Source organism: Schistocerca americana, chromosome 7 (genome assembly GCF_021461395.2).
Source record: "Schistocerca americana isolate TAMUIC-IGC-003095 chromosome 7, iqSchAmer2.1, whole genome shotgun sequence".
Classification (NCBI taxonomy): Eukaryota; Metazoa; Arthropoda; class Insecta; order Orthoptera; family Acrididae; genus Schistocerca; species Schistocerca americana.
In genome coordinates, this window is record NC_060125.1 from 376,097,246 (window position 1) to 376,120,017 (window position 22,772).

General features: G+C 43.8%; 1 protein-coding gene across 1 annotated transcript in view; it reads right to left on the bottom strand.

The window, feature by feature from the left end:
* The window catches only part of LOC124622589 (venom carboxylesterase-6-like), an 84,673-nt gene extending 65,765 nt beyond the window's left edge, over positions 1 to 18,908 (bottom strand). Inside the window, exons 1-2 of the mRNA XM_047148338.1 lie at positions 18,692 to 18,908; positions 8,777 to 8,911 (exon numbers count right to left, since the gene is read on the bottom strand). Of these exons, the coding sequence (XP_047004294.1) occupies positions 8,777 to 8,911; positions 18,692 to 18,760 (204 nt within the window). The 5' untranslated portion in view covers positions 18,761 to 18,908. The remainder of the gene's footprint in view (positions 1 to 8,776; positions 8,912 to 18,691) is intronic.
* Between the last annotated feature and the right edge of the window lie 3,864 nt (positions 18,909 to 22,772).

Consider the following 22,772-nt stretch of genomic DNA (forward strand, 5'->3'; position numbering starts at 1 on the left):
TTTCCGCGACTATTGTTCTTATTCCAAGTCTTTTTCAACCTAAAAGACATAATTAACAGTAGGAATTGTCATATATTGGCCTAGGTAAGACCCACCATCACTGTTGGGATTAGTCTTCAAGAAACAGCAAGGAAACATACGAAATGGCATAGAGAACGATTACTTAATACACACCAAAAAAAGTTTTGCATCACCCAGGTTCCCACAACTCCTGAAGATGACGTTGACTGTGGATATTGTATCACAGACACAGTACCTATGACTGTTCAGAGATGTCATTAAACCCGCCCAAGGATGTAAACAAACATGCATTAGCATCGCCTGTTAGACGGAGGGGGTCAAATAGCCGATCATTTCCAGTCATTCCACCAGGAAGGAGCTATACGGCTCGTGTTGTCTGTAGTTCAACCATACATAGACGGTCAAAACCGTGGTTCGATCGCGTCCGCGTTGTCACTTTGTGCCAGGACGGGCCCTCATTAAGGGAAGTGTCCAGGCGTCTCTGAGTAAACCAAAGCGATGTTGTTCGGACATGGAGGAGATACAGAGAGACAGGAACTGTCGATGACATGCTTCGCTCAGGCCGCCGAAGGGCTACTACTGCAGTGGATGACTGCTACTTACGGATTACGGCTCGGAGGAACCCTGGCAACAAAGCCACCATATTGAATAATGATTTTCGTGCAGCCACAGGACGTCGTGTTACGACTCAACCTGTGCGCAATAGGCTGCATGATGCGCAAACTCTCTCCCAACGTCCATGGCGAGGTCCACTTTTGCAACAACGACACCATGCAGCGCGGTACAGATAGGCCCAACAACATGCCGAATGGACCGCTTAGGACTGGTATCACGTTCTCTTCACCGATGAGTGTCGCATATGCCCTCAATCAGACAATCGTCGGAGACGTGTTTGGAGGCAACCCAGTCAGGTTGAACGCCTTAGAGACACTGTCCAGCAAGTGTGATAAGGTGGAAGTTGACTGCTGTTTTGGGGTGGCATTATGTGGGGCTGACGTACGCCGCTGGTGGTCATGGAAGGCGCCGTAGCGGCTGTACGATACGTGAATGCCACCCTCTGACCGATAGTGCAACCATGTCGGTAGCATATTGACGAGGCATTCGTCTTCATGGACGACAATTCGCGCCCCCATCGTGGACGTCTTGTGAATGACTTCCTTCAGGGTAACGACATCGCTCGACTAGAGTGGCCATATCGATCATGCCTGGGATGGATTGAAAAGGGCTGTTTGTGGACGACGTGACCCACCAACCACTCTGAGGGATCTACGCCGAATCCCTGTTGAGGAGTGGGTCAATCTGGACCAACAGTGCCTTGATGAACTTGTGGATACTGTGCCATGACAAATACAGGCATGCATCAATGCAAGAGGACGTGGTGGTGGTGGTTAGTGTTTAACGTCCCGTCGACAACGAGGTCATTAGAGACGGAGCACAAGCTCGGGTTAGGGAAGGATTGGGAAGGAAATCGGCCGTGCCCTTTCAAAGGAACCATCCCGGCATTTGCCTGAAACGATTTAGGGAAATCACTGAAAACCTAAATCAGGATGGCTGGAGACGGGATTGAACCGTCGTCCTCCAAGAGGACGTGCTACTGGGTATTAGAGTTACCGGTGTGTACAGCAGTCTGGACCACCACCTCTGAAGGTCTTACTGCATGGTGGTACAACATGCAATGTGTGGTTTTCATGAGCAATAAAAAGGGCGTAAATGATGTTTATGTTGATCGCTATTCCAATTTTCTGTACAAGTTCCGGAACTCTCGGAACCGAGGTGATGCAAAACTTTTTTTTTATGTGCGTATATACCCAAATCATCTTCCACTCGAATTAACAAAATGATGTTGACATGGGTCAGAAACAAACCTCCCAAGTTATAGAAAATCTCCCCCAGTTGTTTGTCGACATATAGGTGCGTTGAGTTGGTTGTAAGCTAATACCCTGAAAAAAAAAAAGGTAGAGCGGAATAGGAGATCTTCATTCTGTACCAGTACATTCATCCAGTCTGTCATTACTCGACCTTTTTCATATTGGGCGTTTGAAAGTGTGAATTTTGAGACAACTGTAGAAAAAGGAGAACTCGAAATATTAAATGCTGGCTGTGATCTGCTGCAAGTTATACCATAGTTGGATGAAAAATATTGTTAATTGACATTGCACGTCTTAGCATTTAGTTTCTGTAATCAGTGCTCTTAACGTCATACCTGAACTGTCCACTGTTGTCAATGCGCCTTAGCAACCCATCAATTAATTTGCATTATTTGCATCGCGTGATGTACACGTCATGTCCTTTTTGTGTTCTTTTTGTGTTGAAGCTCTGCTACCTCTCTGTTCTGGCGTAACCATAAGCGCTGGAACGAAGATGCGGAACGCAAGAGTGGAGAAGGCGGTGAGGAAACGGCGGCCATTGGTGCGCGGAACTGGACCGAGCCGCGCCAAGAGTGACACCTAGAAGAAGGGAACATTCGCCGCTCCTGCTAGCCTCGGCCGCGCAGGTCGGCACCTTAGTTATCAGTGACATGTGTAAACTTGCCTGAACATTTCACATATCGAGGACTCTAAATTATATTGCAAGTCGCCCCCTTGTTTGCGACTACTACTTGTAAATCTCCAAAGTTAAGTATTGGCAATTGCTTTCTAGAAATGAAACTACTAATGTTATTTGTTGGAATTGTTGTAGAGCATTCCGAGAACGCATCATCCCGTAGGCACCTTATTAGCGACATGTGGGCAAGACCCTGCACAGTCTACTCAACTGTCGCCATCCGCAGCAAGCAGAAATGTTTTCTCACACTTTTCACAGCACGCTTCCCGTTCTCTGAGCCTTAACTGAAGCGCGTCTGATAGCCATTATGGCAACACTGTAACAGAACTTGTTAAGATGGATGGGGCACAGCCCACTGCATTACTGTTACGCCTCAACTGAAATGATGGGTTGCAGCTTTGCACAGTTAATGCTAACGTAAATACAATCTCCTATTGTCGTCCAAAAAGGTTACTACCTCTTTCTGTCCATCGGTAGTTAAGACATACAATGAGGCATTGTCAAAAAGATGTCTGTTTTCATATGTAGCTATTTTTATGCGTATCTGTCCTATGAATCAAAGACCTTCTCTTGGCAATTATAAAAAAAAAAAAAAAAAAAATACAAAACTTAAAGGTTTGCTGATGGCATTGGAAATCTGACTGAGATGACAAAGAACTTGGAAAATCAGTTGAGTGGAACTGAAAAGGGGTTATAAGATGAATATCAACAAAAGTGAAATAAGTGTGATGCATAGTAGTCGACTTAAACCAGGTTATACTGGGGCAATTAGGTTAGGAAATGACATTAAAGCTAGCAGAGGAATTTTTCCATTTGGGCAGCAAAATTAGTGTCGATGGCCAAGTAAAAGAATGTATACATGGTTAGTCAGAAGTACTTCCAAGTTTTCAGAAGATTACTACATGCACACTACCAGACATAAAGAAAATAGAAGCACACCCTTAGACAAAGCATCTCTCCAGCTTTTTACTCACATTACATGTGCTTTGTGCACCGTTTTTTCTGCAGCAACCATCGGTGCTCGCAGAAGAGCACGTATATGTTGAAACGTCTCTGTTCGATTCCTTTCACGTTAATTTCTAAAATCTGTTGTCATTTACGGCATAAATTCTTCTTCTAAATTTACTGTGGTGTTTCTGACTATCTGGGAGGAGACTGAGCAGTGAAACATGTTACTTTTACACGTAAACAAGAACGATCTGTCACACTACTACACATTAAAACACAGTTTACATGTAATTCATGTCACACAGTCTCATACGGAACCTTCATATGCTTTCTTTTATATACTGTATATGATAAGATACTGTCATCCCCCTTCCCTTCTGTGTGAGAGGATGAATGAGCAAATGTATTTCTAGTTGAATGCTTGATGGTAGCAGACAAGCCTGTCTGCTAGAGAACAGTAGGACCAAAGTTGGAACAGGTAGCTACGCTTTCTAAAAGCAGAGAAGTTTCTATTCTTAGTATGGTCCTGTCCGTCCCTTGTCATGTTGGTATAGGAAGCTGCCTCTCTGGTCACTTCCGTTTGTATTTGTGAGGCACCCCTCAGGAGGGACCCATGGCAGTCTGCCCGCGGCGAGCGTCTGAAGTGGTAAGATCTCCGACTAAGTGCGTTTCTGCTAAGTCTGTAGGACAATGGATTTCTTAAGTGCAGCCTAACCGAAAATTTAATCATCTTTATTTCAGGTTTGGCTCTAAAATATCTAATGTTATCTTAAATTGCAACGCAGTTTGTTTTGAGTGTGAAGTTCAGAATATCTTCCAGTAGTTGCTTTGTCACTACTTTGTGAGTAAAGTGGAACCACGTGTTGATCAGTAACTCTAACTAAGATCATCAATCTTAAATGCGAATGTCTCGTCTTGACAATATTTTTCAATATAGCAACTTTTCTTTATGTTCAACCCACGTGGGGTGTACTTTGTGAGATCACTACCACGTGCTTATATACAAGTGTTTGACCCATCAGGTTAATAGTAAGACAATAGTAACCAGTTTGAGGATTTTCTTTTGTAAATTGCTTTTCGATCTAATTTATTTTAATTATCAAAATTATTGTGGAGTTAGGCTCTTTGTGTAAACCAAGTTGACCACGTGAAGCATGTGGTGTAATCATCAAAGTAGCCCTCAGCTATTCTTTTTGGGAAGATTTCACAGAGAGTTAGTATGAATTTAGTATACCAGTGTGTGGTAATTGCATGATGGACAGGATTGCGCTACGAATGTAACTTGTTTGGGTGAAAACTGAACCGGTTGGTTGTGATTAATTTCCTCTTGCATATGTTTCAACGTTCTTTGTGTGTTATTTTATGAATGCAGTGTTGTATGCAGTCTCACAATCTTGGCTCCATATTTGATGTGTTCTGTAAGATTACAAACTCACATTTTCACAATCCTAAATAAGGCACCAGTTCAGTTATGAATCAAGTTCAATATGCTGAAATTTCAAAGATCAATGTTAAAATAAATTTCCAAATATAAACTGATTCATTTCTTTTTATTTAAATTCTCTTTATCTTTATATATATATATATATATATATATATATATATATATATATATATATCACCGGTTATCGTATGACGATTAAAAGATTATAATTAATGTTAGACTGGTTGGGAATTTGGTAAGGTAGACTGGATACCTGGTGAAACAGTTGCGCAGTAATGCAAGGTTAACCTCCCCACATAGCTCACAGCTTTTAACCCACTTTTATGGTCTTGAATATCAGCACCGCTTACACCTCAAATTAATGCAACAACATTACAATGTATGTCACTGATGTTGCAACCCGCTTTGGAAATCTATTCATTGGGTTGCCTATCTGCAAGCGCTAACTGATTCGATGCAACGATATGGAGCAGATGCTTTGTCTACATGTTCGACAGGCTTTCGCCCTAGGCAAGTACACCACGTCTTGTATTACGAATCTAACTTTGGTGAGTCAGTCTATTCACTGATATGTGTCACTTTTCTGTATGTCTTGTACTTTTCACGCAGTTGATTTCTGAAAACGTTGATGTAGTTATGATCTATGAACAACCGTGTACAACGCAGACTGAAAATAGGAAGAAAAGAGTTTCTGAAAAAGAGACATACAGTATGTTAACATCGAGTTCAGCCACGTTTGCACTTAGAGTCTTTGCAAATCTTGGGGAGAGACATCAGTAAGTTGACATATTTTTTATATTTTCATTCAATAACTTGATATGAATAATATTCCAGCTTAACTCATTTTTAAGAAAGAAAGTATTCGTTGCTGAAAACCGTGCTGTAAGAACTGTGTGTGGTGCTCACCCAAAATCATCTTGTAGACATCTGTTTGGGTAGTTGGGCATTCTGCCCACTGCTTGTCAATACATTTATTCCTTCATGAAGTTTGTTGCATGAGTAAATAATACATTGCAGTTCAAAAGGAATAGTATTGTGTATAATTACAATACCAGAAGGAAAAATGACATTCATTAGTCAACATTAAGGTTGTCTGTAGCACAAAAACGGATGCATAATGCTGCAACTGACGCTTTTGATCACTTACCCAGTGACATAAGGTGTCTGAGAGACAGCGAAGTGAAATAAAAGTGAAACAAAAACTGAGAAAGTTTGTCCTCAAACATTACTGTTCTGTGTAAGAATTTCTATTATTATATGTGTAAAAGGTGGTGGAAAGAAATTACTAACACACATCTGTATATTAAAAAAAAAAAAGAGTTTGATGGCCACATATTGTTGTGTTGATTAATCAGTTGAGACATAAGGGGGGGGGCAGGGGAATACACCCATATGCATGCTTATGTTCTGTTCACTGAATCTTTTACTGTAGGATCCACTGTGTGATTATCTCTGGTATATGTATCCTTTAGTTGATTGTCAGCATTATAAATCTTTGAAGAGTCACAGAATTGTTAATTATAGGACCCTTGATTCAATTTATTCTGCAAAGATGGCCGCTACTAATTTTACTTTCGGGAATTGATTTATGGTCCTACACCACCTGTTGATGTTTTTAGAGTTTGTAGAATTGACGAATATGCTTTGCCTTGTTAATCTGCAAAGTGAATGTCAAATGACTCTTTCCACGTAAATACGATTTATCGAGCAAAATGATCCATGGAACATGAAATAACTAACTAACTAACTAATCGAGTATAAATTTAAATTTTCGGAAGTCTCTTCTGTAGCAAAGTGTAGCGTTACAGAGAATTGAAACATGTACAGCAGTCAGTACAGACAAGAATACTATAGAAGCTTTTTAAGTACAACTTTACAGAAGAATGCTAAAGATCAAGTCGGTAGACATGTTAATCAATGAAGGAATACTGAATAGTGTCTGGCAGGAAAGCTCTTCATGGCACAACTTGACTAAAAGAAAAGAGAAATGGATTGGATACATCCTGAGACATCAAAGAAATAGTTAATTAGTTAATGGAAAGAAGTGTGGCTGATAAAAACTCTAGAGGGAGGCCGACTCTCGGCTATAATGAGCAAGCTGGAGTGAATGTAGGTCGCAGCAATTACATCAGAGATGTGAGAGATTATGGAGAACAGACTAGTATAGACATCTACATCAAATTAGCCTCTGGAGTGGGAACCACAGCAACAACAACATGCTTTTGTATCACCCTTGAGGGTTTTGTCCATTCGCTCTACCGAGCGAGGTGACGCAGTGGATAGCACACTGGACTCGCATTCGGGAGGACGACGGTTGAATCCCGCGTCCGGCCATCCTGATTTAGGTTTTCCGTGATTTCCCTAAATCGCTCCGGGCAAATGCCGGGATGGTTCCTTTGAAAGGGCACTGCCGACGTTCTTCCCTAATCCGATGAGACCGATGACCTCGCTGTTTGGTCTCTTCCCCCAAACAACCCCAACCCCATTCGCTCTAGATGTGTGCACACAAATACGAGGGGCGGTCAATGAGTAATGCAAAATGTTTCTTTTCTCGGCCAATTACGCTTGGAAAACATGCAAAATTCGTTGTGGGACATCTTGGAATATCCCCGCTTTTGCCCGTATTGTTCCACGAAATTCCAATACATGGCGGCGCTATATGCAAACTTCAAAATGGCGTCTTTAACGGAGGTGCGTTCCAAGTAGAGAGCTGTCACTGAGTTTCCTTTGGCGGAGCGCCAGAGTATCGCAGATATTTATAGGAACTTGCAGAATGTCTACGGAGACCTGGCACTGAACAAAATCGTGGTGAGTCGCTGGGCGAGGCGTCGGTCATCATCGAAATAAGATCGCACAAATCTGTCGGATCTAGCACATGCCAGACGGCGGTGCACAGCTATGTCTCCTGTAATATTGGAACGTGCGGACACTCTCATTCGAGGTGATGGACAGATCACAATCAAACACCTCACTGCTCAACTGGGCCTCTCTGTCTTCATTGCTGACACTATCGTCCACAGTGGGGGTTCTCAAAGTGTATGCCTGTTGTATTCCTCAGCGCCTAACAGAAGCTCATAAAGAGCAACGACAGACCACCTGTGAGGAATTGCTTGCGTATTACGACGCTGATCGGGAAAATTTTTTGTCACATGGGTTCATCGCTGCGAACCGGAGAGAAAAAGGCAGTCCACGGAGTGGCGCCATCTCTGCTCCCAAGAAAAAGTTCAAAGTCACACCCTCAGCTGGTAAAGTCATGGCGACTGTCTTCCGGGACTCTGAGGGGTTATTCTGTATGATTTCCTCCCTCTTGGTGCAACCATATATTCGCAAGTGTATTGTGCTACCTCAGAAAACAGAAGAAGCGGCTTCAGCATGTTCATCGCCACAACAATGCCAACGAATTTCTCCTTCTGTATGACAACTCTAGGCCTCATGCAAGACTGCGCACCCGAGAGCAGCCCACAAAAATTCATTGGACTGTTCTTCCTCGGCTCAATCCGCGGGAGGCAGTACGTGGATGATGGGGATGTTATTGATGCAGCAAGACATTGGCTCCGACATCGACCAATGGAGTGGTACGAAACGAGAATACAGGCCTTCCCAGAAAGGTGGCATCAGACCGTCAAATGGAACGGAGATTATGTTGAAATGTAGGGTTCTGCAGCCAGTGGAGTGCGGAATAATATGGTGTATTGGAATATTGAATAAAAGCAATCTTCTTTCATAAAAAAGGAATGCGTTGCATTACTTGTTGAATGCCCCACGTACATGAGTCAGGAAGCGTCTGCGGGTCTGTAGATAAGAAGTGGCAACATTTACCTGGAAGCGTAGTTCCCCGACGGGTGGCTGTGCGTAGGGCACGCCCCTGAAGCTGGCGTAGGGTAGGCCCAGCGCGCTCGTCTCCACGGCGCCTCTCAGCCTGCCCTGCTGCACCGTCACGTACACGTCCTGCGCCTGTAGACACACATGTAGGGAAGTGATATTGCTGAGTAAGAGAAACCGTATATCCAATGACGTGTGATGATATGGTCCTAATCGCTTAGCCACTCTCGTATCTCGCGCATAGTTTTAACTCTTGGTTGCTTTTAATTTCACAACAGGTCGTAGAGTGTATGGTTTGATCCCAAAAATAAAGGATGTCACTTCTGGGTCACATACCTCCAACTAAAGGAACGTTCACTGCTTGAAAGGCGATGGGCTATTTTATTTTAGTGACATGGTGTTTCTTACAACGGGGTATCGGTCTGTTCATTTACTGTCTCAACATGATGTCAGTTATTTCATTTTGCAATTTGAGTGGTCTGATGTCCAGTGTGTCATTTATAAGATTCTACATCTACGTCTACATCAATAATCTGCAATCCGCATTACGGCGTGTGGCGGAGGGTACCCCGTATCACTACTAGACATTTACTTTCCTGTTCCAATTGCAAAAAGAACGAGAGAAAAACAACTATCTATACGCTTCCATATGAGGCCTAATCTCTCGTACCTCACGCGCAATGTGTGCTGGAGGCAACAAAAACAAAAAATGGCTCTGAGCACTATGGGACTTAACTTCTGAGGTCATCAGTCCCCTAGAACTTAGAACTACTTAAACGTAACTAATCTAAGGACATCACACACATCCATGCCCGAGGCAGGATTCGAACCTGGAGGCAACAGAATCGTTCTGCAGTCAGCTTCAAATGCCGGTTCTTTAAATAAATTTCCTCGATAGTTTGACCTTAAAAGAATGTCGCCTTCCCTGCAGGGATTCCCATTTGAGCTCGCGAAGCATCACGCAACGCTTTTGTGTTGTTCGAACTTACCAGTAACAAATCTAGCAGCCCGCCTCTGAATTGCTTCGATGTCTTCCTTTGATTCGACCTGATACGGATCCCAAACACTCGAGCAGTGCTCAAAAATAGGTCGTACTAGCGTCCTATATGCGGTCTCCTTTACAGATGAACCACACTGTCCCAGAGTTCCCCTAATATACCGAAGTCGACCATTCGCCTTTTCCCACAATCCTCAAATGCTCGTCCCATTTCATATCGCTTTGCAACGCTACGCCCCGATATTCAAAGTCTGATTGTGTCAAGCAGGACACTACTAATGCTGTATCCGAACATTACGGATTTGTTTTTCCTACTCATCCTCATTAACTTACATTTTTATACATTTAGAACTAGTTACCATTGATCACACCAACTACAAATCTTCTCAAGTCGTCTTGTATCCTCCTCCAGTCACTCAACTTCGACACCAACCGTACACCACAGCAGCATCAGCAAACAACCGCAAATTGCTGCCCACCCTGTCCGCCAATTTATGTTTACAGAGAACAACAATGCTCCTATCACACTTCAAAAAAAATGGTTCAAATGGCTCTGAGCACTATGGGACTCAACATCTAAGGTCATCAGTCCCCTAGAACTTAGAACTACTTAAACCTAACTAACCTCAGGATATCACACACATCCATGCCCGAGGCAGGATTCGAACCTGCGACCGTAGCAGTCACGCGGTTCCGGACTGAAGTGCCTAGAACCGCACGGCCACCGCGGCCGGCTATCACACTTCCCTGGGGCATTCCTGACGATACCCTTGTTTCTGATGAACACTTGCCGTCGAGGACAACATACTGGGTTCTATTACTACAAAAGTCTTCAACCCACTCACATATCTGTGAACCTATTCCATAAGCTCGTACCTTCATTAACAGACTGCAATTGAGCAACGTGTCAAACGCTTTCCGGAAATCTAGAAATATGGAATCTTCCTGTTGCCCATCATCCATAGTTCACAGCGAAAAAAGGACAGTATGAGTTTCGCACGAGCGTTGCTTCCTAAAACCATGCTGATTCGTGGACATAAGCTTCTCGGTCTCAATAAAATTTGTTACTTTCGAACTGAGAATATGTTCAAAGATTCTGCAGCAAACAGATGTTAGGGATATTGGTCTGTAATTTTGTGGGTCTGTTCTTTTGCACTTCTTATACGCAGGAGTCACCTGCGCTTTTTCCCAGTCGCTTGGTACTTGCGTTGGGCGAGAGATTCGCGATAAAAATGCAAAGTAAGTAAGGGGTCACTGCCGTAGAGTATTCTTTGATAAACAGAATTGGGATTCCATCCGGTCCTGGTGACTTATTTGTTTTCAGCTCCTTGAGTTGTTTCTCTACGCCACGAGTGCTTGTTACTATGCCGTCAATATAGGAGTCTGTTCGATGGTCAAACGACGGTATGTCTGTACGATTTTCCTGCGTAAACTAGCGAAGTCGACAATGCTTCATAGTTATTAAATATCTATGGAAATTGCTTATACATCCTAAACTCCATTCTACCTCTCTCTGCTACCATCTCGCACCCAATTCTTTGTCCAACTCCCCCTCCTTCCCCCTCTCTCCGTGCATCATCTCTTTCCCCTTGTCTCAGTCCATCTCCTGCTCCCTCCTATCTATGTCCATTTTCTTGCATCCCTCCCCCCCCCCCCCCCTCCACCTGTCATCTCACCCATTCCTCTGACCTTGAATCTTGTGTACTACAAACGAAACGAAACCTTGATTGGGAACTGAAGTCCCTTCAAATGAATGGGTAAATCGATTGGGCTCATTGGTTTATGGGTTATGAGAGTGACCCCTCCTTCTGCTGGATCTAGCTTCAGTGTCAGTATTTCGCATAGCTTTAGCTATCGAACTGGTAGGGTTACAAAGTTTCACACGAGTCAGTTTCCGTACTAGTATTCTAATCATACACCGATAAGCCATACATGTACATACAAATTTCTTATTTTCTATAAAATCGACAGCGAGGAAGGAAAAAAAAAAACAAAAACAAAAAACACCACTTTGTTGTCTATATAATTTTTGTTTGGAAGAATGTATATGGGAGAAACATTTTGTCTAATACATTAAATGCTTTCGCAGTTGCTAACGTGAACAACCATTACCTGTGTAATGGAACGACGACAATGAAAATCTTTGTCGGACCAGGACTCGAATCCCGATTTCCCGCTTATAGAGCGCGGTCGCTTTACAATTTGGCTATCCGAGCACGATTTCCGACTAGACTCAAACTTCCATATGCCGTGAACCATGTATCTTCATCCTGTAGTCGTACACTATGTGATCAAAAGTATCCGGACATCTGACTGAAAATGACTTAGAAGTTAGTGGCGCCCTCCATCGGTAAGGCTGGAATTCAGCATGGTGTTGGCCCACTTTTAGCCTTGGTGACAGTTTCCACTCTCGCAGGCATAAGTTCAGTCAGGTGCTGGAAGCTTTCTTGGGGAATGGCAGCCCGTTATTCACGGAGTGCTGCACTGAGCAGAGGTATTGATGTAGGTCGGTGAGGCCTGGCACGAAGTCGGCGTTTCAAACCATCCCAAAGGTGTTCTATAGGATTCAGGTCAGGACTCTGTGCACGGATGTTATTGACGTGTAACCACTCCGCCACAGGCCGTGCATTATGAACAGGTGTTCGATCGTGTTGAAAGATGCAATCGCCATCCCTGAATTGCTCTTCAACAATGGGAAGCAAGAAGATGCTTAAAAAATCAGTGCAGGCCTGTGCTGTGATAGTGCCACGCAAAACAACAAGGGGTACAAGCCCCCTCCATGAAAAACACGACCACACCATAACACCACCGCCTCCGAATTTTACTGTTGGCACTACACACGCTGGCAGATGACGTTTACCGGGCATTCGCCATACCCACGCCCTGCCATCGGATTGCTACATTGTGTACCGTGATTCGTCACTCCACACAACGTTTTTACACTGTTCAATCGTCCAATGTTTATGCTCCTTACACCAAGCGAGGCGTCGTTTGACATTTACCAGCGTGATGTGTGGCTTATGAGCAGCCGCTCGACCATGAAATCCAAGTTTTCTCACCTAACTGTCATAGTACTTCCAGTGGATCCTGATGCAGTTTGGAATTCCTGTGCGATGGGCTGGATGGATATCTGCCTATTACACATTACGACCCTCTTCAACTGTAGGCGGTCTCTGTCAGTCAATAGACGAGGTCAGCCTGTACGATTTTGTGTTGTACGTGTCCCTTCACGTCTCCACTTCACTATCACATCGGAAACAGTGGATTTAGGGATGTCTGAGTGTGTAAATCTTGCGTAATGACGTATGACACATGTGACACCAAATCACCTGACCACGTAAAAGTCCGTGAGTTCCACGGAGCGCCCCATTCTGCTCTCTCACGATGTCTAATGACTACTGAGGTCGCTGATATGGATTACCTGGCAGTAGGTGGCAGCACAATGCACCTAATATGAAAAACTATGTTTTTGAGGGTGTTCAAATGACTCTGAGCACTGTGGGACTTAACATCTGAGGTCATCAGTCCCCTACAACTTAGAACTACTTAAACCTAACTAACCTAAGGACATCACACACATCCATGCCCGAGGCAGGATTCGAACCTGTGACCGTAGCGCTCATGTGGTTCCAGACTGTAGCGCCTAGAACCGTTCGGCCACAACGGCCGGGCTTTTGAGGGTGTCCGGATACTTTTAATCACGTAGTGTACATCCATTATCTGTACTCCCGTGTAGGGAGACATTTTACTTGAAAGTCGCTTGCCAGGTGTTGGCTGATAAATACGATATTGTAGTGCCTCTGTTATTCAGAAATACAATACAAAGTTTCTTCGGACATGCATACAACGTATTTCTGAATAACACAGGCACTGCAATATCGATTTTGTGTAATGCTTTACATGCCACGCTATCGTAATTCAAACTTACTGCGAGAAAGGCTGCGAAACTGTACATATTCACAGCAGTGCACAGCATTTACTTTCCCGCACTCGTCTTTAACAGAAAACTGTACATTGTCATTCAAAAAATATATAGCCTAAGTCCGTAGGAATGATAGTAGCATATAGTACAAAATTGTGAAGTAAATCGGTAAAGAACTTTTCGAGACTTTTGCAAACAATGTTTCCCCTTTCTGTACTAAATATACATTACCATATTATAATCGTAAATATAAAATATGTACATAGGCTATGTCCGTCCGAATGTTCATTAGATAATCGTGTAAAAATTGGAAGTAAATTGTCAAGTGCTTTTCTAGATTTTGGTCACAATGTCTCCCCTTTTTATATTAAAAATATATTTATATATTACCCACATTAAAAAATAGACAGCCCGTGTCTATATGAAAATTTGAAATAAATCTGTCAAGAATTTTTCAAGATTTTTGCTAACAACATCTACTCTTTCCTGTGTCTGCCCGGTAGTTTAATAGAGTATCGTATAAAAATTTGAAGAAGTCATTGCCGGCCGTTGTTGCCGAGCGGTTCTAGGCGCTTCAGTCTGGAACCGCGCGACCGCTACGGTCGCAGGTTCGAATCCTGCCTCGGGCATGGATGTGTGTCATGTCCTTAGGTTAGTTAGGTTTGAGTAGTTCTAAGTTCTAGGGGACTGATGACCTCAGATGTTAAGTCCCATAGTGCTCAGAGCCAAGTAAAGTCATTAAGTAGAACAAATTACTTTATTTCCTTGTATTATCACAAAACGTTAGGCCCTTAAACTACCGGTTTCGTTCCGCAATGACCATCTTCAGATCTGTTACTGTTGACCGAAACCGGTATTTTAAAGACCTAAAATTCTGTGATCATAGGGGAAAATAAAGAAATGTATTCTACACTTCATGGATCACTGTTCTATTCACGACTATGTCTCAGCTTGTCAAAGTGATGAAGTACGTTTTGAGATTTTTCGTAACAATATTAGACAACGGCCTGTTCTTATATAGTTATGCAGTAGATCAAGACTAATATTTTGTGAAAGTAACGAACGTGTAAACAGGTGTGTGTGTGTGTGTGTGTGTGTGTGTGTGTGTGTGTGTGTGGGTCACTATCTCCAAATTAGTTATGAAAGTAGTGAAGCTTATGCATTATGGATGATCGGGAACCTATGACTGTATGTTAGCTACAGGTACGTAGAGCTGCAACTAGTCACTTTTTTGATACAACTCGTCATACAACCATCACTCAGGGCGGTGCATTAAAGCCTTTTTTTTTGTCACAGAGCCAGAACTTTCATACTATGTAAATAAACCTGTTATTTCCAAGTGACCCATCTGAAGAGCAGCCTGAAAAAAGTCCGAAAATCAACGAATATTTCAAAAAACGACTGGTTGCATTTCTGGGTGGCTAAAGTAATGGGACAGCGATATGCTGATATACACGTAGCGGTAGTGTCGCTTACACAAGGTACAAAAGGACAGTGCACTGGCAGAGCTGTCGTTTGTACCCAGGTGATTCACGCGGAAAGGTTTCCGACGTGATTATGGCCGCACGACGGCAATTAACAGACTCTGAACGCGGAATAGTAGTTGGGGCTGGATGCATGGGACATTTTATTTCGTAAATCACTAGGGATTTCGGTATTTCGAGGTCCACAGTGTCAAGGACACGGCGAGAATACCAAATCTGAGGCATTAGCCCTCACCACGGACGACGGAGAGGGCGACGGCCTTCATTTAACTACCGAGAACAGCGGCGTTTTCGTAGAGTTGTCACTGCTAACAGACAAGCAACACTCCGTGGAACAACAGCAGAAATCAGTGTGGGACATACGACGAATGTATCTGTTGGGATAAGTGCCGCGAAATGTGGCATTAATGGGCAACGGCAGCAGACGAACGATGCGAGTGCCCTTGCTAATAGCATGACATCACCTGTACTGCCTCTTGTGGGCTCATGACGACTGGAAAACCGTGACTTGGTCACAGAGTCGCGATTTCAATTGTTAAGAGGTAACGGTAGGGTTCGAGTGTGGCGCAGACCCCACGAAGCCATGGAATCAATTTTTCAAGATACTGTGCATGTTGGTGTTGGCTCCGTAATGGTGTGGGCTGTGTTTCCATGTAATGGACTGGGTCCCCTGGTACAACTGAACCGATCATTGACTGGAAATGGTTATGTTCGTCTACTTGGAGACCATTTGCAGCCTTTCATGGACTTCATATTGTGGATGACAATACTCCATGTCGCCGGGCCACAGCTGTTCGCGATTGGTTTGGAGAACATTCTCGACAGTTATAGCGAATGATTTGGCCACCTAGATCGCCCGACATGAATCCCATCAAACGTCCATGGGACATAATCGAAGGGTCAGTTCGCCCACAAAATCCCGCACCGGCAACGCTTCCGCAATTATGGACGGCTATAGAGGCAGAATGGCTCCATGTTTCTGCAGGGGACTTCCAACGACATGTTGAATCCATTCTGCATCGAGTCGCTGCACTACCCCTAGCAAAAGGAGGCCGACTCGTTATTAGGAGGAGTCCGATGTCCTTTGTCGCCTCAGTGTATAGCTATTAAACTATTTTATATAGCACAGGACAATTTTACACAAACTCCCTCACTGAACTGTAGCACTTACCACAGTGTTGATTATTAAATACATGCCGTAATTTGGATCCATTTCATTAATGGTTCAAATGGCTCTAGGCACTATGGGACTTAATATCTGAGGTCATCAGTCCCATAGACTCGGAACTACTTAAACCTAATTCACCTAAGGACGCGTCACACATCCATGCCCGAGGCAGGGTTCGAACCTGCGACCGTAGCAGCAGCGCGGTTCCGGACTGAAGCGCCTAGAACCGCTCGGTCACAGCGGCCGCCCCCATTTCATTAGATTATAACGCTGTGATAACAACAAATTCCCCTTCGATGTTAGATTTATATGACAAAACTACTACTACAACGCCTGTGTGAAGTCTAGCGCAGATAAAATTGCAGCACATGTAAATACACTCCTGGAAATGGAAAAAAGAACACATTGACACCGGTGTGTCAGACCCACCATACTTGCTCCGGACACTGCGAGAGGGCTGTACAAGCAATGATCACACGCACGGCACAGCGGACACACCAGGAACCGCGGTGTTGGCCGTCGAATGGCGCTAGCTGCGCAGCATTTGTGCACCGCCGCCGTCAGTGTCAGCCAGTTTGCCGTGGCATACGGAGCTCCATCGCAGTCTTTAACACTGGTAGCATGCCGCGACAGCGTGGACGTGAACCGTATGTGCAGTGACGGACTTTGAGCGAGGGCGTATAGTGGGCATGCGGGAGGCCGGGTGGACGTACCGCAGAATTGCTCAACACGTGGGGCGTGAGGTCTCCACAGTACATCGATGTTGTCGCCAGTGGTCGGCGGAAGGTGCACGTGCCCGTCGACCTGGGACCGGACCGCAGCGACGCACGGATGCACGCCAAGACCGTAGGATCCTATGCAGTGCCGTAGGGGACCGCACCGCCACTTCCCAGCAAATTAGGACACTGTTGCTCCTGGGGTATCGGCGAGGACCATTAGCAACCGTCTCCATGAAGCTGGGCTACGGTCCCGCACACCGTTAGGCCGTCTTCCGCTCACGCCCCAACATCGTGCAGCCCGCCTCCAGTGGTGTCGCGACAGGCGTGAATGGAGGGACGAATGGAGACGTGTCGTCTTCAGCAATGAGAGTCGCTTCTGCCTTGGTGCCAATGATGGTCGTATGCGTGTTTGGCGCCGTGCAGGTGAGCGCCACAATCAGGACTGCATACGACCGAGGCACACAGGGCCAACACCCGGCATCATGGTGTGGGGAGCGATCTCCTACACTGGCCGTACACCACTGGTGATCGTCGAGGGGACACTGAATAGTGCACGGTACATCCAAACCGTCATCGAACCCATCGTTCTACCATTCCTAGACCGGCAAGGGAACTTGCTGTTCCAACAGGACAATGCACGTCCGCATGTATCCCGTGCCACCCAACGTGCTCTAGAAGGTGTAAGTCAACTACCCTGGCCAGCAAGATCTCCGGATCTGTCCCCCATTGAGCATGTTTGGGACTGAATGAAGCGTCGTCTCACGCGGTCTGCACGTCCAGCACGAACGCTGGTCCAACTGAGGCGCCAGGTGGAAATGGCATGGCAAGCCGTTCCACAGGACTACATCCAGCATCTCTACGATCGTCTCCATGGGAGAATAGCAGCCTGCATTGCTGCGAAAGGTGGATATACACTGTACTAGTGCCGACATTGTGCATGCTCTGTGGCCTGTGTCTATGTGCCTGTCGTTCTGTCAGTGTGATCATGTGATGTATCTGACCCCAGGAATGTGTCAATAAAGTTTCCCCTTCCTGGGACAATGAATTCACGGTGTTCTTATTTCAATTTCCAGGAGTGTATATAGAAGGTAACTACATTAAACTTGAACAAATCAACGACTGTTGGCCCATCATAAAGAGTTTTCTCCACAACATGTTTACACTACACACTGTAATTTTATTTATTATTGGGTTTCATCGGGCTCTTGTAAGACTGGACGGCAAACCAGTGAAGGGCAATGAAAACTACCAACATAAGTCAACTACTACTATTATTACAATTGCTGCATCTACATCACCGCCATGCTAAATAAAATACTTATAACTGCAAAGGGGGGACTATCGACCTCTGAACACATTTTTTTATTTGAGTCTGATGCATCTTTCATCACAGAAGATTCAACACATATTAAAACCCTGTCCTGGGTCAGAACCCCTGCTCGAACAGCTGCTTTCACGGTCATTACTCTTCCAATACGGCTGCTTTCACGGACAGCACAAATTTTTAACCTCTTGTAAATAATCGTTGCTGAACATTGTACGTCTTTAAACAAAAAAGGACTACGGGAAGGGAGCTGAAGAGGCTACCTAATGCTGGACGTGTAGATGCGATGATTACTTACCACACACAGCGTTAGGTGGGCTGTGAAGAGCACCACCGCAGCAAAGACTGCTCGAACGCAAACCGCCATCTTCACTGGTAGTGCTAACTGTCGCCTTGCTGTGGGCGGTCGAGATCTTTAGACGAACAGAAGTGCTCCCGTAATGCTGCGCTGAGCTGCATCGGAGGCTTTTATACGGATGCTAACTAACATATTTAGCAAGAGATAAGGAAAAACCATCAATGCAAAGTAGTAATTGAAAACGTCACACCTATCTGCTGCCAACAGCGGATGGTGTGATAACGCAGTCTGTCTCACAGCACCAGCCTCGAATCTCGATAGAGCTCTCGAGTACTTTGCAGTATCTTTGGGACTACGCTTATCTACTGATGAGCAGATATCATTTATCTTTGGAGTGAAGTGAGGATCTTCCCAGAGAGGTACTGAATCGTTTGGCTGGGAAGGTGTACCTACTGACGAATATTCACTGTGTGAAATGCTGACTGGAAGTAGCCTATGTCATTTCTGTTCGAAGATATACGACTGGTACGAGTATATGTAAAATAATTCATGTGGCTACATCACAGATTCAAATATTAGTTGTATTATCTTACTCAATTAAATATTTTTCAGCAATTCAGTTGTTGTTAGGTTCCGTTGTATGCTTTATTTTCACCAGATAAAGGAAACGCAACCTGTACAATCCATAAAGATTCAGCAAGGGGCAGCATACTATCTGAAAGAAAATTCTTCAGTCCATGGAGATAGCCCTTTAGCTGCAAAACATGAAAAAGTCTATATTTGCACACGCTGATGTCGTTTATTAATAACAGAAACTAATTTCTCCCTCATTCTGATGCCAAATGGCTTCAATAAAATTTGAATGATCCGTTGGAAATTAGGAGAAATTAACTAAGCTGGACGAGCACTATGAGCAAAGTTCTACGCATAACGTCAATGACATAAAACTCCAGTGTTTTTTTTGACTGTAGGTTAAAGAGCAAAAACAAATTTTTAAAAAATCAGAAATAAACAGTCGCGAGATGCAGGACAGCTTTAAAGTAGGCGCTCGTATTAGATATAGGGGAATATCTCTCTATAAAACTGGTGGCGGCCAAATCAGGTTGTGGAGTTCATTTTTGAGATGTTTGAGCTACTGTTATCATTTGAGTGTCCTACAGACATGATTTTATTCATCTTGAAAACTTCCCCGACTAGACTAATATATTACAACAATGTTTAAATAAAGAAATGTTATAAACATTCAGTCAGACTCAAATAATTCGCGATAGATATAAGTAAAGTTTTGTCCATAAATAAATATGCTAGCATTCTTTCAGTAGTGCCCTCTTGATGAATAACAATATTATCATCAATACTGTTCAAACAATATTTAGGCCTGCTCGTCAGAAGCGTCTTTTGCCACTCCTTTACAAAGGGTAGTGTCAGCTAACACATGCAATTGACCATTTCTTAAATTCCCATGATTTTATGCTATCAGTTGTGGTTAATTTTTAAACAAAGTTACTACCAAAATAGTAAACTGTTCATTAAATAAATACACACGTATGACGACATATGAGGTATTTACGCAGTATTTATTTTCCGTGTAATTGTAGAGGATATGATGTTCTGACAAACATTTGCATAATGAAAAGATTTAAAAACACAATAAATTAAGAAGTAAATTATGCAGATACCTAGCTTTCGGCGATGATAGCTATAGTGCAGTGCTCTCATCTGAGATATCGTATGTCGAAGTTGTATGAAGCACTTAAAAGTTGTTAATTCAGAGGTTCATTGTGAAAGTGTTAGTCATTGTGAAATATTAACTTCATTAGTTTTGAAGATCGCAGGCATATATATTTGGTTTCTCTCGCAGTTGTAAATGCACGAAGTCACCCATAGCTAAACAACAGCAAAGTTAAAACCACCCAACCAAGCCAGTAAGAGTTCAAAATCAAACGAAAATAAATATTTTAAGGAAAGAAATAAAGAAATGAGGGCCGCCCGAAGTGGTCGAGTGGTTCTAGGCGCTACAGTCTGGAGCCGCGCGACCGCTACGGTCGGGCATGGATGTGTTTGATGTCAGGTTGGTTAGGTTTAAGTAGTTCTAAGTTCTAGGGGACTGATGACCTGAGAAGTTCAGTCCCATAGTGCTCAGAGCCATTTGAACCATTTGAAAAGAAATGAGGAAAAAGAAATTTTACAATACCATTATTCACCCCTAACCATCCTCCTCCCTGCCTTTGTCATGCTTTCTCTACACTTCTAGGGGTCCAAGAGGGTGAAGCTCAGCTACATGCTTGAATTGAAGACAATGAACGCGCATCTATGTGTCCAGTATATTTCACTTGATTGGGCAATCAAACAGCTCACATAGCCACTGGAAATCTCTACACTACAGATAATGCTAAGTCACGAATTGAGATGATTGAGTACTGGGAAGACCCTCTCATTCATGTCGATACTGCCAAGTCTTCCGTGGCCACTTATCATTCGAGATCCCTACACGTGCCTCCTGGGTGGTGCTAATTGAGCAACAGTGATTACAGGCAGCCAGACTATCCATAGGATCTCCTGGCAATGACATATCAACTAAATAGCAGAAACAGTTCTTTTCAGAGCTCATTAACAAGAAACATTGGACCAACTATCAGACTCCTTCAACTGAATATCGAAAGCATTAGCAGGGCAAAGTGTGACTACCTGTCAAAATTTTTGCTGGACAACAATATCGATGTCGTTGCCATTCAAGAAACTCGTGTTTCCAGCGAAGAAATATTCCGAAGCCGAGGTCGAATTCCTGGATATTCTGCACTTGGTGTAACTTACCACGAGGTGTATGGAATTGCTACGTATGTCCGTAACAACATAAACGAAGCTTCGCTGATTTCTGTAAGTGTGGAGGCAGATATACATACAGTTGTCATACAATTGCACGGCATTACTATTACAAATGTTTACAAACCACCCAAAACAACATGGCCCGATTTTGTCCTACACACAGCAGAACATCCTGCAATTTACATAGTAGACTTCAATAGTCACCATGAACTTTGGAAGTACTCTCAAAATGATGAAAATGGGAGCATGCTTGCAGAATGGATCGAAGAGAATAATCTTCATCTAGTGTTTGATGCCAAAGATCAAGGCACTTTCAGGTCAGCTGCTTGGGACAAGGATTCAAATCCTGACTTATGCTTTGTTAGCTGCAACGAAACTGGCTTTCCCATCAACACCACAAGGAAAGTGATAGATGCCTTTCCTCACAGCCAACACAGACCTGTAATAATACAAATTGGCTGCACTGTTCCTGTCATACGATCAACTCCGCATGCTCGATGGAATTTCCAGAAAGCCGACTGGATGAAGTTTTCAACGGAACTGGATAAGACCATTCGATGGATACCTCCATCACATAATAACTATCAACGCTTCATTGGTGCAGTAACAGCAACAGCTAAAAAGTGTATGCCAAGAGGATACCGAAAAGAATATGTTCCAGGATGGAATGAGGAAAGTGAAACACTGTACCAATACTTTCAGCAAAGTGGTGACCCAGAGATAGCTACGGAACTATTGTCCAGCTTGGACATGTCTCGGAGGCAGAAATGGGCAGAAACAGTCAAAACTATGGACTTTACCCACTCGAGCAGGAAAGCATGGAGTCTTCTGAGAAAACTGGGAGGAAGTGCACCAGCATGCAGAAAAAATTCCGAAGTAACACCAGACCAAATTGCTTCCCACATCATTACCACCTCAAGAGTACCTCCTGACAAGAAACATACAAGACATATCAGACGACAGCTTCGTGACCTTAAAAAGAAGGCATCTCCCTCATCTGAGTATACCCATCCCTTCACAGTTTCAGACATTGACTCTGGACTGAAGGACCTCAAACCTCTTAAGGCACCTGGATTCGATGGTATCCACCCAGAATTCCTGATCCATATGGGAGGAAAAGCTAAGAAATGGCTGGCAGAATTCTTCACTGACATCCTGCTGACTGGTCAACTTCCATCTGAGTTTAAAAAGGTGAAGATAATATCTGTTCTGAAACCTGGCAAACCCAGCAACAGGGTAGAAAACTATCGCCCCA